Here is a 12,916-nt window from a genome sequence, read left to right as displayed (position 1 = left end):
GGACCTCTCACCTCCCTTCCCTTCCCAGAGCCGTCTCCTCAGCCCACCGTCCCCACTGGAGGGGTCACAGCCATAGGAGTCACTGCTGCCGTCCTCAGTCTCCTGTTGGTCACTGCTGTGGTGGCTCTTGTGATGTGGAGGAGAAAGAGGGCAGGTAAGAAGGGGTCAGGGCCTGAGCATTCAAGTTCAGCCCCCAGGAGAAGTGCGTCCCCTCATGGTGAACACCATCCACACACACAGGTGCTCACTCAGCCCTGGTTCTCAGGACGCTCACTCTTGTATAGCATAAGGGATAGGAAGGACAGATTTGTCACCCAGAGGGCTGTGGAGATGGGGACCTGATCCCAGCAGTCAGGGTCGGAAGGGAAGGTCCCTGCTAGGACGGAGCTCCAGGAGGGCAGCTGGCACAGGTCCTGAACATGTCCTTTCCTCGTGCCTCCTGCTCCTTCCCTGGGTCTGCATCCCAGACCCTGGAAACTTCCCTGGGTCCAGGCCTGGGCAGTTCTTCCAGGCTGTCAAGGCCCGGCCTCCTCCCTGGCTTCTCACAGGGCATTTGCTTCCCACAGGTGTAGAAGGAGGGGGCTACGCTCAGGCTGCAGGTAAGTATGGGGGCCTGATTCCTGAGAGCCTGGGGGTCCTGTAGTTGGGAGCCATTTGAGTTGTTTATCCCTGATGTGCAGCTGCACATACTGACACCAGCTCAGGTGTGAACCTACAGTGTAGAAATAATCAGGCTTGAAGACCTGTGTGCCATGCAGTGCAGACCAGAGCTGTGCACATTTCTATAAAAGCAAATGCGTATGTGTAACTCCTGTGCTGTGTTTCCCTGAAAATAAGACCTCAACCGATAATAAGCGCTGCTCATCCCAATAGTGACGGCCACTGCCATGCAGAAGATCAGACCTTGCTCTTCTCCTGCTCAGTGGTGTTCTGTAGGGGAAGGGAAGGCATGGTGCCTGCAGCTGGTGTGTTTGACCTCTAGCTTTCAAGGCTGATTACTTTCCAGTTAGGTCTTATTTTCTGGGATCCCGGCCCTGTACTTATAAATCAGTTTGCATACACAGAGCTCATAGTCTGTAATGTGCGGTGCTGTGTTTACGCTGACACTGCATTACATTAACAAGGGCATGGGAATGCTGTCACCAGTAATCAGGAACTGCACAGAACCTCTCCTTCCCCCTGAGAGTATATATCAGTCTTCTGTGCCACTCTCTTGCCAAGCCGTGACTACAACCCCAAGCTACTTTCTGCCCCTCGACATTTGCTTTCCCTGAAAGACATGTGAATGGGGTCAGATAATGGGGAACCTTTTGTGGGATTTTTCACCTGGTAAATGCATGTGAGGCTCATCTGTGTTGTTTTGTTTTGTTTTGTTGTCTTTTTGAGACAGGCTCTCGCTGTGCAGCTCAGGCTGGCCTTGAGCTCACTCTGTAGCCCAGGCTGGTCTCAAACTCACAATGATCCTCCTGCCTCAGCCTCCCAAGTTTGAGACCAGGCTGGTCTCAAACTCACAATGATCCTCCTGCCTCAGCCTCCCAAGTGCTGGGATTATAGGCATGAGCTACCATGCCTGCCTGAGGCTCACCAGTGTTGTGGTATGGATTAGTGGCCTGTTTCTTCAGAGTTTGAGTTTCTGAGTCTTTGTTCTCTTCTTGCCTTGACTGTTACGTGGAGATGGAAATTTTTTTCCTGGATATAGACAGAGGTCTCAGTTAATGACAATATTCTTACAGTACCTTAAGTGTCACTGCAATGTCTTCTGCGGTCTCTTGCTTTTGATTTCACATTAGCAGGTCACACACTGCTCATTCTTATTCTTGTCACTCCGTGTGTGATCTGTCCTTCTTCTCTAGTTATTTCCAGATTTTCTGTTTCCTTCCTTTTCTGTCTGACTAGATACGATTTCAGTTGTTTATATTCTGCTTGATGCTCACAGAATTTCCTGAGTCTATACGTTCAAGTCTTTTATCCCATTTGGAAACCCTTAGTCATTGATTCTTTCTCTTCTGTCCTTTTCTGGAGATTAAACCCAGGGCCCTGTCCCTGCTAGGCAAGTACTCTACCACTGAGTTGCAGCCCCAGAACCCGCTATTTTGTGACAGGGTCTGTCTTGGTTACTTTTCTCTCATTGCTGTGACAAAATACCTGACACCCAAGATTAAGGAAGGAAAGGTTTATTTAGCTCACAATCTGTGGAGGTTTCAGTCCATACTTGGCTGGCTCCAAGGCAGGGTGGCACATGGCAGAGGGCAACCATTCATGGTGGTGGAAGACAGCAAAAGTAGCAAGAGCAGAAAGGGAGGAGGGGAGGCAGGCAGCCTCTTTCCCTCCCTTACACTGTATGCAAACGATCCGCCCCAGGGAGGGGCTCGCACTCACCTCCATAATTCCAGCATTCGACCATGAATCAATCATTAACTCTAGAAGCCCGCCCCATGACTGCATGAGGATTGGGGCGGACATCCAGACACAAAGCATAACAAGGTCTCATAAGCTGCTGAGGCTGCAGGAAGTGGTGATCTTCCGGCCTGTCTCCCCAGTAGCTGGGATCTTTAGCGAGTGCCCAGGTCGTTACTGATCTATACATAAATTTTCTCCCCTCTCCTGTTCTTGCACTGAAGTTTACATGTGTGTGATGGACTGAACCTGGTCCCTCAGAGCCAGGGGAATGTGGGAGAGGTGACCTTGAGAAGAACGCTGCACAAAGTTCTTCTCTTTCTCTTTTACACACAGGACCATAAGGCCCAGAAGGGTCAGTGATCTGTCCAAGGTTACCTAGGCAATTAGGGACTGAATCAGGACTTAAAAACCAGCGCTAATATAACCCCTTAAAGAAAGCTTGAACACCTTAACGCATCCGGATATGAAATGGACACGTAAAGAAGCAATAGGAGGAAGAGGAAACGCTGTTCTCTCCTGTGGAACCCCAGCTCGTATGTATAGAGAAATGGTGGCGCCCATAGTGAATGTTTTGCAGCCTTGATGGTAGTAAGCGATGTGGGCGGGAATGGGCAGCGAGGTGCGGTGGGCGCAGCGCGAGGCCCGGGCTCGGCGCGGTACACTGGAAACAGACTCCTGAGCGCAGCCGGCCCGTGGTCCCCGCATCTCACCGAGAAGCGTCTCCTGCGGGGCCTGGGCTGGCCCTGGGCGCTGCGCCGCTGGCCACGCCAGACGTCCACGCACTCGCTCACGCACCTGTCCTGTGCGCTGCGGCTGTTTCTGAAGCTGCTCAGTGAGATTTCCCAGGATCCGCACAGGACCCGCACCGGTGCCGTCCGCCGCGGGGTGGGTGACCATAGCGCTGCGACTTCCTTCCCCGCCGCCCCCGCTCCCGCTCCCGCCCCGGCGGCTGTTTTAATCCCGGATTTCCGCCTTAAACTTCGACATGTGTCGTGTCCTTGTCACCTGCCGCTCGATGCTCTGGACCTCCTGGGTGCCTCGGCCCCGCGGAGCTCAGCGCCCTCCTGAGCGCAGAGGGCTGAGAGGGAGGCCAAGGGCCGCGGCGGCAGGGGGCGCCCGCGAGCCCGCACCCTACCTGGGCATCTATGGGTGCTGCGCTCCCAACCCCGGGCTTGCAGCCCGTCCCGCGCGACTCGTCCTTGCCAAGGGCTCCGGGAGATCGCCCGTGGCTCCTGCATTTCGCTGCCATCTCCCTGGCCGTGGGGATCCTCGTCCTCTGCGTGGAGGCCTCTGGGTCCATCTGCACCGTGTGTGCAGAGCGTTATGAAGAAGAGCGTCTTCACGCGTGCGGCTCCTGCGGGGGTCGCGGGCCTGTTCCTCATCCCTGCTCTTGTCCTCTCCCCTGCGGGCCGGGGCTGCCGGAAAGCCGAGACTGCTGTGGACACCGCATCCCCCCACAAACCAGGGACTGCTCTGTGCCCTGGGCCTTTCACGCTGCCAGCGGCGGCACAGTCCTCACCTCCATCTGTGCTGTCTCCTCCGCACGAGCAGATATCGCAGCCTCCAGGGACAAAGTTCAGGAAGCGATCGAAGAAGGGAAAAGCCTGTCTGCCTCCTGTAGTGTGGAAAGAGACACTAACGCCATTTTTCCTCTGGAATCCTGTGAAACAGCCCGCACCTACCAAAGCCACAGCCCACAGCCCAGGCCTCTACAGCAGCAGGGAGAGGCAGTACCTGGCTAAGCGCGGTTACTGGACACAGGCCAGAAACATTCAAGCACCACTATTAGGAGCTGGGGGTTTAGCTCAGCGCAAGTAAGGGTGGAGCACGGTCCTCCTGTGACAACTCTGACTGCAGTCCTGGGATCCAATCAGATTCCACCCCCCAGGGCTTGGTGAAGCACAATGACCAGAATCCTGAAGGCGCGGTCTCTGGCAGCAGGGGACGTGCAATTGGCCGCCGGCCTGGCGGGCTGCGTTGAGGACGAAGAAGAAGGTTCTGGCCACAGCTTCGCCTCTGTGCACATCTGCGCCTTAGGATGGGTCTCCAGTGGGCATTCTGCTTTTCTTCCTGTTCTTTCCCATTGTTCAGTTGGAAATTAAAAGGAAGATCACACACTTAGCAGGTAGGCCGTGGCCAATGGACCAGAGGGGTCCTCTAAACGGCGTGGGGCTCACTCTAGGCTGCATTCCAGGGAAAGTGGACCACCAAGCTGTGCCCCAAGGCGTCAGAAATGTAAGGAGAGGCTGAGGACCCGTGCAACTACATGAGGAGCAGCTCAGGTCCTGGCCAGGAGAAGACAGTTTCCTCTTCCAGCAGCCAGGCTGGCGCCCGTGCAGGCCCAGCCTCCTTCTTCTAGAGCGAAGGTTGTGCTCTGATTGCCACAGGAAACCTGTTTCCTTCTTCCGGAAACAGCGGGCTCCACACCAGCTGTAGCGCAGGCAGGTGCTCACAGAGAGGAGGAGCTGCCGAATCTCGGCCCTGGGAGACCTTTCCTGTGTGGAGATCGTGCCTCGGTCAGCTGGATTCCCAAGCCCCAGAGCAGCAGAGTGGGATTCTTTGCAGGAAAGAGGAGTCGGTGATGGGAGTGAAGCTTCTCTAGTCACTGGTGTTGATCCTGAAAGAACACTGAGATGACATTCAGCGGCTGCAGCTGAACAGCTGCTCCAGAGGCTTGGAAAGCAGCGCAGGGTAGAAAGTTTATGCAAACCCCGAGCTCAACCAAGGTCATGGCACCTGCCTGTACCTGTTTACAGAAACATTCCAACACCACTATTGGAGAGGATGAGGAGAAAAGGGGAAAAGGTTCAGGACTTTTCACGGAGTTTCCATGGGTTACCAGTGTCACTGATTGGCAGGTGGTGATGAGAATGAGCATCTGACCTGAGGGGCGGGTCAGACACTGCAGAGGGAGGAGCACCCTCACCACCTGAATCCTGTCCAGGTCTGAAGGATTGAGATTGGGAGTCTCTGTAGGTTTATGAGTCTGCTCACAGAGGGCTTTATTTTGAAAATGTAATGGCTACTAAGCACCTTCTACTGGCAATATGTTGTGTGCTAAGTACCACTGGGATTCAAAAGTTTCTCAGAAGTTCTAACTTTGCACCCAGAAATGATGTCAAAGCTGTGTGAGTCTAGAACTACGGGAGGCAGAACAGATAACTGCTCTACAGCAGTGGAATGAGGAGACTGACATTTTTGTTCCATTCTGTGTGGCCTTTGACCCATACTGGAAACATCTTATTTCACAGGGAAAGGCCAAGTGCAAGATGGGAGCAAGTCTTTTGAAACGAAGCTCAAATCCTCTGGCCTTTTTTCTGAGTGAGAACGGTTCACAGAGATCCTTCTGGAACACCTAGGTAAAGATGTGGGAAACATGGACCATCTCTCTAACCACATGATATAGGCCATGGGAACCCCTGCATAAGGCCCCTGGGCCAGAAAGTGCTTGATAATGTCTAACCGAGTCCCTCTGCTGGCCAGGTAATGACTTCCAAACCTGAGCAGTATTTTTCATTCAAAGCAGCTTCCTACATCGGACCAATCCTGATAAAAAATTTTTTTAAATTTCTTATTGGAAGATTAACCTCTACAAGACAGAGAATCCATTTGACAATCTCAGCCTCCTAGAAACAAGTCATAAGGCCAGGGCACCCTATGCACCTGTGCGTCACCGGCTCCTCAGCTACAGTGGCAGGGCTCACCACGGTCACCTGTCATGGTGAACCCATCAACGGCAGTCGCAAGTAAAAACAGGACCTCTGGGCCAGAGCAGCGTCACTTGACAGAGTTCACTTCATTAATTTGAATGATGTAGAAGACTAAGAGAAAAGGGCACACACACAAGTAAAACCCCAAACCGCTAAACACTACCAGAAGACTGACTCAGTGTGACAGAGGGAGAGCAGGTCTCCCGCCGCACGGAAAGGAAGCATTGGGTCTGAGAAGCCTTTCTCCCGTTAGCCAGCCTTTCTCTGGGATAAAAGACTGTAATGCTAGTCTGGACCAAAACCTTCTGTATGGCTCTTTATTATTCTGCTATTATTCTTTTTTTCCCTTTTTTACGGCTCTCTAAAAACCACTTGTTGACCCACACTTACTTTCTAATAACAGGATCGTTACCCCTCCCAGGAAAGGCTTATTCTGCCTGCTTTGCGTTTAACATTTGTTGACGGCCTGGGCATCTCACAGCACTCAAAAGCAGAAATGTTTGCCTCCGAGTCTGTGGAGTCTTTAAACCTGTGTGCTAACTCAACAGTGTAACATCTAGTTATGGGAGGGCCTCTGTCCTGTTCTCAAACATCGGTGGTGTAATGATCCTTGTTAAACATGTATCCCACAAAGTGCCACAGTCTTTTCCTGTGCAGCATATTGAAATGTGTATATCACACATATACAAGTTTTGTGAAAGATGTGCAATAACAGAGGTGTGTGTACGTTTTCTTTCTTTTGGAAACTGGACAGGACTCAAAACAGGGCCGTTTTCTGTCTTGGGAAAGAGAGTTACACATTTTGCTTTCATGGGCTCGTCATTACCCCATAACAATTTTACTGCTACTTGAAACTTAAGTGAAGGAAAGACCGGTATAAAATTGTTTTCTCCCGGGTCTAAATGATAATAATCACTATTTATGTGAAAGTTAAACCAGCGAGCCAGGTCCAGTTGACACAAGTCTTTCATGTGAAAGTGAAGCTCCGTGTTGCTTTTTCTGTGAGTGTGACAGCTCAGTGCTGGAACCTAATCAATCACCAGGCGCTGCTTCTTAGGGTGCTTTCCTGGACCCTGTTAATGCTAGACCACTGTGGGGGGGGCTGGCCGCAGCCTTCTTAGCCTAAGTCTGGCTTGGACAGACCTCCGTGCAGTAATACCTGGCCCAGGAATCCCTGCCTTCCTCGGTCTGGGTAGCAGTGACACCCTGTGGGCCAGAGTCAGAGACGGCTGGGTTTCTCTTGTCACTGTGGGAAAGTCGAAGGACAAGCGAGTCGTCGGGTGCTCCGGGGGACCTCGGCACACTTGACATTCAGCAGCCACTTGAGCCAAACAAAAGCTATAGCACAGCGATGGAGTCAATTTGAACCCTCACATGTATGGTTATCCTCTTATCCCGTAAACTAATGCGTTGTCTAGCACCCATGATGTTCCTGTGCCTATGTATTTTCACATTGTGCTCCCTCCCTGTCAGATGTGAATTAAACCAGATTTTACAAACTCAAAACAGAAAGAGTCATCAGTGAGTGCTACAGCCGGATAGTAAAATTTCGTTGAGAGACCAGGTTGTTCCAAGTTCCAAAATACCTCCTCACACATTCCTTAATACTGAGACAACCATAGAACACTGTCACTTGGTAGTGCACGTAACAGGCCAAGACTGCCTCACCACGAGACCAAGTCGGCAACCCTGTCACCCACCGAGGGTGAGAGGACATCATGGGCTCCCGAACTGACGTCTGACGTCATGTCCCTTCTGTTCTGTGTGTTTGGACAATGCCTGCCCCAAATTCATACCTTGACTCTCCTCACAGGTTGACAAGAGATGAGGCCAAGCTGAAGATCTCTCTGTAAAATAAAGGGCCTGTCCACTACAACACCACTGGGATCCTTAAAGACACAGACTGTCTGAGGAGGAGCTCTGGATTCCAGAGGAGGAAAGCTATGGGATTGAGCAGAGGAGGTGTTCCCGGGTCATATCCTGGCCTGGAAAAATGAACGGAATTCTATTATTGTAGTCTGGGAGGCTGAGGCAGGAGGAGAGTTAGTTTGAGGCCAGCCTGGTCAATTTAGGAAGCCCCTGTCCCAAATAAGAAATAAGGAAAAGGAAACCATATTGTGGCCATTTAGGAAGTTTGAAAAGGGACAGTACTGTTGAGTCCAAGGCAAACGTTTTGCTTTCATTGTTCTGCTCAAAACTGCCAGGATGCTGGGATGCGATGAAAACTCAGTCTGTACAACGTACACCTCAGCCACGGGCAGTGGTGTGAGAGGAGGAGACCAGCCAGGGCAGAAGCAGCTTTACGTTCTCTCAGCTGCACCGTCCCACATCCCTGCTGCTCTTTCCCTGCTGTGGGGCTGGGGAAGGAGCCCCCTGTGGGTGATGGAAACCGATGCTGTGGACGCCTCCTGCACTCCCAGCCCTTCCACCTGGCTGGGCCGGGTCTGCTCTCCCTCACCCCGCCTGGCCCCTGCGCCTTCCCTCCTCCAGCCTCAGCCGGAGCTCAGACCTCCCTGCAGCGGCTCCTGAGCCCAGTGCCTGCTCCCTTCCTGTAGGGGAGAGAGGGCAGGGCCGGGCGGGCCACAGCTGCAGAGGAAGCAAGCAGGGAGAGGGAGGAGGGTCTCAGGTTCCGGGAATGGAGACCTCAGAGTGTGGCTGAGGACACTGCCCGCAAAACTCCCACACAGCTGGAAAACACACAGGGTCTCCCGCTTCCCTCCCAGGTGCACGGGCCCCTGGCATTGCTCCTGCCTTCACTCACACCCTCCGGGGAGGAAGACGGTCCTGCCAGTTTCCAAGTGCGTTTGAACTGCCAGCTTCTCTCTGTGCGCACTGCAGGCAAACAGAGAATGTTTCTTCTCAATCCCATTCGGGCTCTGAGAACGACCTGGCTGTTCCCTGCGTCCCTTCCCGGGAGTATTTGACAGGAAGCTGCTCCCGTGCACAGCTACGGTCTCCTGATCAAGAGCAGAGGGGACATGAGGTTCTCGGGAATGAAGACAGTCTCTGTCCTCCAATTCCTGGTGGCAGCGGGGACGGAGGTGGAAGGAAGTCGTTCCCGTGGGTTTAAGCAGAATGTGGCGTCTTTGGGGTCCCTGTGGGGGACAGGGAGCCACTCGGTGTCCAGGCCGTGGGAGCCAGCCTAGGATGGGCTCTGCCCGCGCGGCTGCCTGTATCACGGGTGCTCCAAAAGATGCCCTGAGGTCTCAGCAATCAGCCCTGAGCAGAGGCGCTGTGTCTGAGGACGAGAAAGGAAACCAGGGACGCAGCGCCCGCAGGGATGAAGGCTCTGTGGCAGGAGCGGAGCGACCTGCCCAGTGCGGACGTGGGAATCTGTGTGAGCACGGGCTGGGCAGCGGGAGAGGATGTGGCCCCGTGCCCACCGCTTGCTGCCTGGCAGCCGCTCTAGCGGCGACGGGAGCGCTGCGGGCCGTGGGCTCGGGCCGCGCTGGGCGGCGCCTTCTCCCTCCCAGCCTCGGCGCGCAGAGGAAGGGTCGGCCGGCCGCGCCCAGTGCGCCACTGTGGTTCTTCGCTTTGGAAACGCTCCTTAAGGAGTCGCCCGGGTCCCTGGGAGCCGAGGCCTGCGTGTGAGGGGAGCGGAGGTCGGCGTCGGAGGGGAGCTGTGGTCGGGGTGTGACCTCACCTCCCACTGCCTGGGCACCGCGGGCTGGCACCGCGCGAGCTCGCACGGGCTGCGGCTGGGGCGCGAGGGCTGCCGCTCCGCCGTTCTCTCTCATTTTTTCTTTAATTTTAAAAAATAAAAGAAGGAAAACATATTAGCAGACAGATATCCATTTACAAAATAGCATAAGAATAACACAAACAAAATGGAGTTACAGACCAAGTTGTAGGAAATTAACCGCAGTTGTTGTATTAGTTATTGATAACTTCAAAGTGGTTTCTCAGGAAAGCAAATACAAGATGGACCAAACAAGCAGTCATTAACTGTTCCTTTCCGTAGAGCAATAGAAGACAGTAGTACAACTGTTATGCTTTGTGTCTGGGTGTCCCCCCAAAGCCTCATGAGGCCATGGGGCAGGCTTTTAGAGTTTGACTGATTATGGGTGTGAGAGCTACGCCCATGCTGGGGTGGATAGTTTGCATATGTAAGGGAGAGGAAAAGAGTGCTTGAGGCAATTCCTCCTCCGTTCTGCTCTGGTGTGTGCTTGTAGCTTTTGCTGTTGTCTGCCACCCTGAGCTGTAGCTCTCTGCCACGTGCCACTCTGCCTTATAATCTGCCAAGTACAGACTGAAACCTCCACGAACTGTAAAGCAAAATAAACCTTTCCTTCCTTAATTTTGGGCATCAGGTATTTTGTCCCAGCAACGAGAGAAAAGTAACCAAGACAACAACTGTGCTACCTATCCTGTATATACACACTTACATAATTTTCCCTTCTCTTTTCCCACACCCCAGTTGCCCTTTACTTTTGAGCATTTTCCTTTCATTGCACAGTGACTATCATACCTCCTAGTTTTTATTCTCTCTTTCCAGTCTTACATTACTGAGACAATGTGATGCTTACACATGCCGGTCTGATTTATTTTACTTATGAGTGTGGTCTCTAGTTGTGACCCTTTACCTGTAAAAGCCTAGAGTTTATCTTTCTTTATAGGTGAGTAATATTCCAGCATATGAAAGTACCACAATTTTTTTTATCCATTCCTCAGTGGGTGGACGTTTGGGTTGCTTCCACAATTTAGCAATTACACATTGCACTGCTATGAATGTGGGTGCACATATATCCCTGTGATATGATGTTTTCAGATCTTCTGGGAACATACCCAGAGGGAAATAGCTGGGTTGAATAGGATCTCTGCCTAGTTTGCTGAGGAATCTCCAAACTGCTTTCTGCAGTGGTTTCACCAGTCTGCATTCCCACCAGCAGAGGGGAAGAGTTCCTGTTTCTCCACAGCCTCTCCAGCATTTGTTATTGGTTGATTCCTTAATGCTAGCCATTCTTACTGGGGTGAGATGGAATCTCAATGTTTTAATTTGCATTTCTCGAATGACCACTGACGTTGAACATTTTGTCATGTATTTATTTGACATTTGTATTTTTTTATCTGTGAAGTGTGCGTTCATCTCAGATGCCCAATCTCATTCCAAGTCCCAGGCGCCAGTCTCTGGTCTGAGGGGCGCAGCGGGAGCCTTTCTACTTGTCTTTCCTTCGGACCGATCTGGGTCGTTACTGTGATCCTTCAGCCTACAGGTCCAAAATCAGCGTTTATTTCAGGAACATTGTAGACGTTGGTTGCACTGGCAAGTGTTTTTTTGCCCTTTGGGTGGTCACCAAAAGATGCTTTTAACCTCGGGCCTCCTGGCTGAAATATTTAAGGGCTGAACGTTAACTGAGACTGAGCCGGGAAAGTCTGGGCTTGGTGGCTGCCCGGGGCCTAGAGAACGCAGGCGCTTGTTAGCCAGCGCCAGGGCACACACTGGGGTTTCTGCTCTGCCCTCCACTGCGCACTGCACCTCTGGACATAAGTAAAGCCTCTGGACATGAGCAAAATGCAGACAAACTTTTTGCAAAGCCAGAACACACATCATCTGGAACCCAGTAGTCAGTGCAGTCCTTCTTCCCAGCACAAAACTCCTGAGCCTGGTCTTTACTGGCAGCCTTTCTATCAGCCTTCTGCTCTTTGGAGCTCTGACCAGAATCTCCCTTCCATACCCTGAGATGTTCTGGCTCTCCTTTTTCAGCAGGCATCTCCCAAGATTTCCAAACTTTTCCCATCGGCCAGTCCCAAAGGCTCCTGCACCACATGGTCAGGTTCCTGCCCATGCCTTGGAGCCAGCCAGTTATGGACTGAAACCTCTAAAAACTGTGAGTGAAATACACCTTTCCTCTTTCAACTCTGGGGTGGGGTATGCTGTCTCAGCCAGGACAGAGAAGGAATGCAGACAAGCACTCACTACACTACACATTCTCTTTGCCTGGCTTTTCTCTTCAGCATAAATCAGGACTGGATACAACATGTCACTCAGTGTTTATTTCTTCTCCATCTCCTGAAACTGTAATGAGAAGCCTGTGACAGGATGCATTTTTGACAGGTTTTTTCTCTCCCTTATCTCAGCGACTACAATATTGCTGGCCCAGCTGTGCACTTAATGCATAGTTGTTGAACCAGTGAACCTAATCATGTTTCACTGAGTTCACATCCAAAGGGACCATCAAGATAAACAGCTGGGGGCGGGGACCTAAGTTTGTGACACCAACCCCTTTCAGTGTCAGCAACTTGTTTTGCATTTCTTATGGCCTGCATGTTTTCTTTGTTTTATTGCCCTTGTTTCTGATGGAGATGATAGGAAACCCTGTTTCCTCCCAACACTGCACTGGGTGTCAATTCCTACCTCTCAGGTTTAGACGAGGTCCTCAGACTCCTGTGTTTCTGTGCTGTCCTCAGCCCTTCCGTGTTCTGTAGCCTCTTTGCTCCTCAGAATTTGTACCTCTTGGGGTTATGCTTTAGGTCCGAGAACCCAAACTGTTTATGAGATGAATGCATCAATGCTATGGCCAAGATCCCTTAACCCTGAATCTGAGCCTGCAAAGGCAGTGTTTCCTGGTGCTTAGTTTTGCAGTGTCTTTTACACCTTGGGCTGCCATGACCAAGCAGTGTGACCCGGGTGACTGAATCAGCAGAAATGCTTTCTATCACAGGCGGGGGAGTTCTGTGTCAAAGACAGGGTACGGGCAAATTCAGCTTCTGGTGAGGGCCCTCTGTGGCTTGCTTTGGTGGCCTTGCCGTGTCCTCTCATGGCCTTTGGGCCTTGTGCCACAGAGCAAGCAACCACAGGAGGGAGG

The 12,916-nt window shown here is 52.0% G+C and overlaps 2 protein-coding genes across 2 annotated transcripts in view; both read left to right on the top strand.

The window, feature by feature from the left end:
* The window catches only part of LOC102026373 (HLA class I histocompatibility antigen, B-27 alpha chain-like), a gene marked incomplete at its 5' end in the record, with an annotated part of 3,715 nt that extends 974 nt beyond the window's left edge, over positions 1–2,741 (top strand). Inside the window, 3 exons of the mRNA XM_013509779.1 lie at positions 29–154; positions 567–599; positions 2,734–2,741. Of these exons, the coding sequence (XP_013365233.1) occupies positions 29–154; positions 567–599; positions 2,734–2,741 (167 nt within the window). The remainder of the gene's footprint in view (positions 1–28; positions 155–566; positions 600–2,733) is intronic.
* A 430-nt stretch (positions 2,742–3,171) lies between these two features.
* On the top strand, positions 3,172–4,273 carry LOC106147569 (lipoma HMGIC fusion partner-like 2 protein). The gene has a single exon (XM_013509823.1). It carries the CDS (start codon positions 3,546–3,548, stop codon positions 4,140–4,142), a length of 597 nt encoding a protein of 198 aa, XP_013365277.1. The 5' UTR covers positions 3,172–3,545; the 3' UTR covers positions 4,143–4,273.
* Positions 4,274–12,916: the final 8,643 nt, after the last annotated feature.

Source organism: Chinchilla lanigera, unplaced genomic scaffold, assembly GCF_000276665.1.
Source record: "Chinchilla lanigera isolate Chin_1 unplaced genomic scaffold, ChiLan1.0 scaffold00182, whole genome shotgun sequence".
Lineage (NCBI taxonomy): Eukaryota > Metazoa > Chordata > Mammalia > Rodentia > Chinchillidae > Chinchilla > Chinchilla lanigera.
The sequence above is the reverse complement of the archived record's forward strand: the minus strand, read 5'-3'. Positions and strand labels throughout refer to the sequence as shown.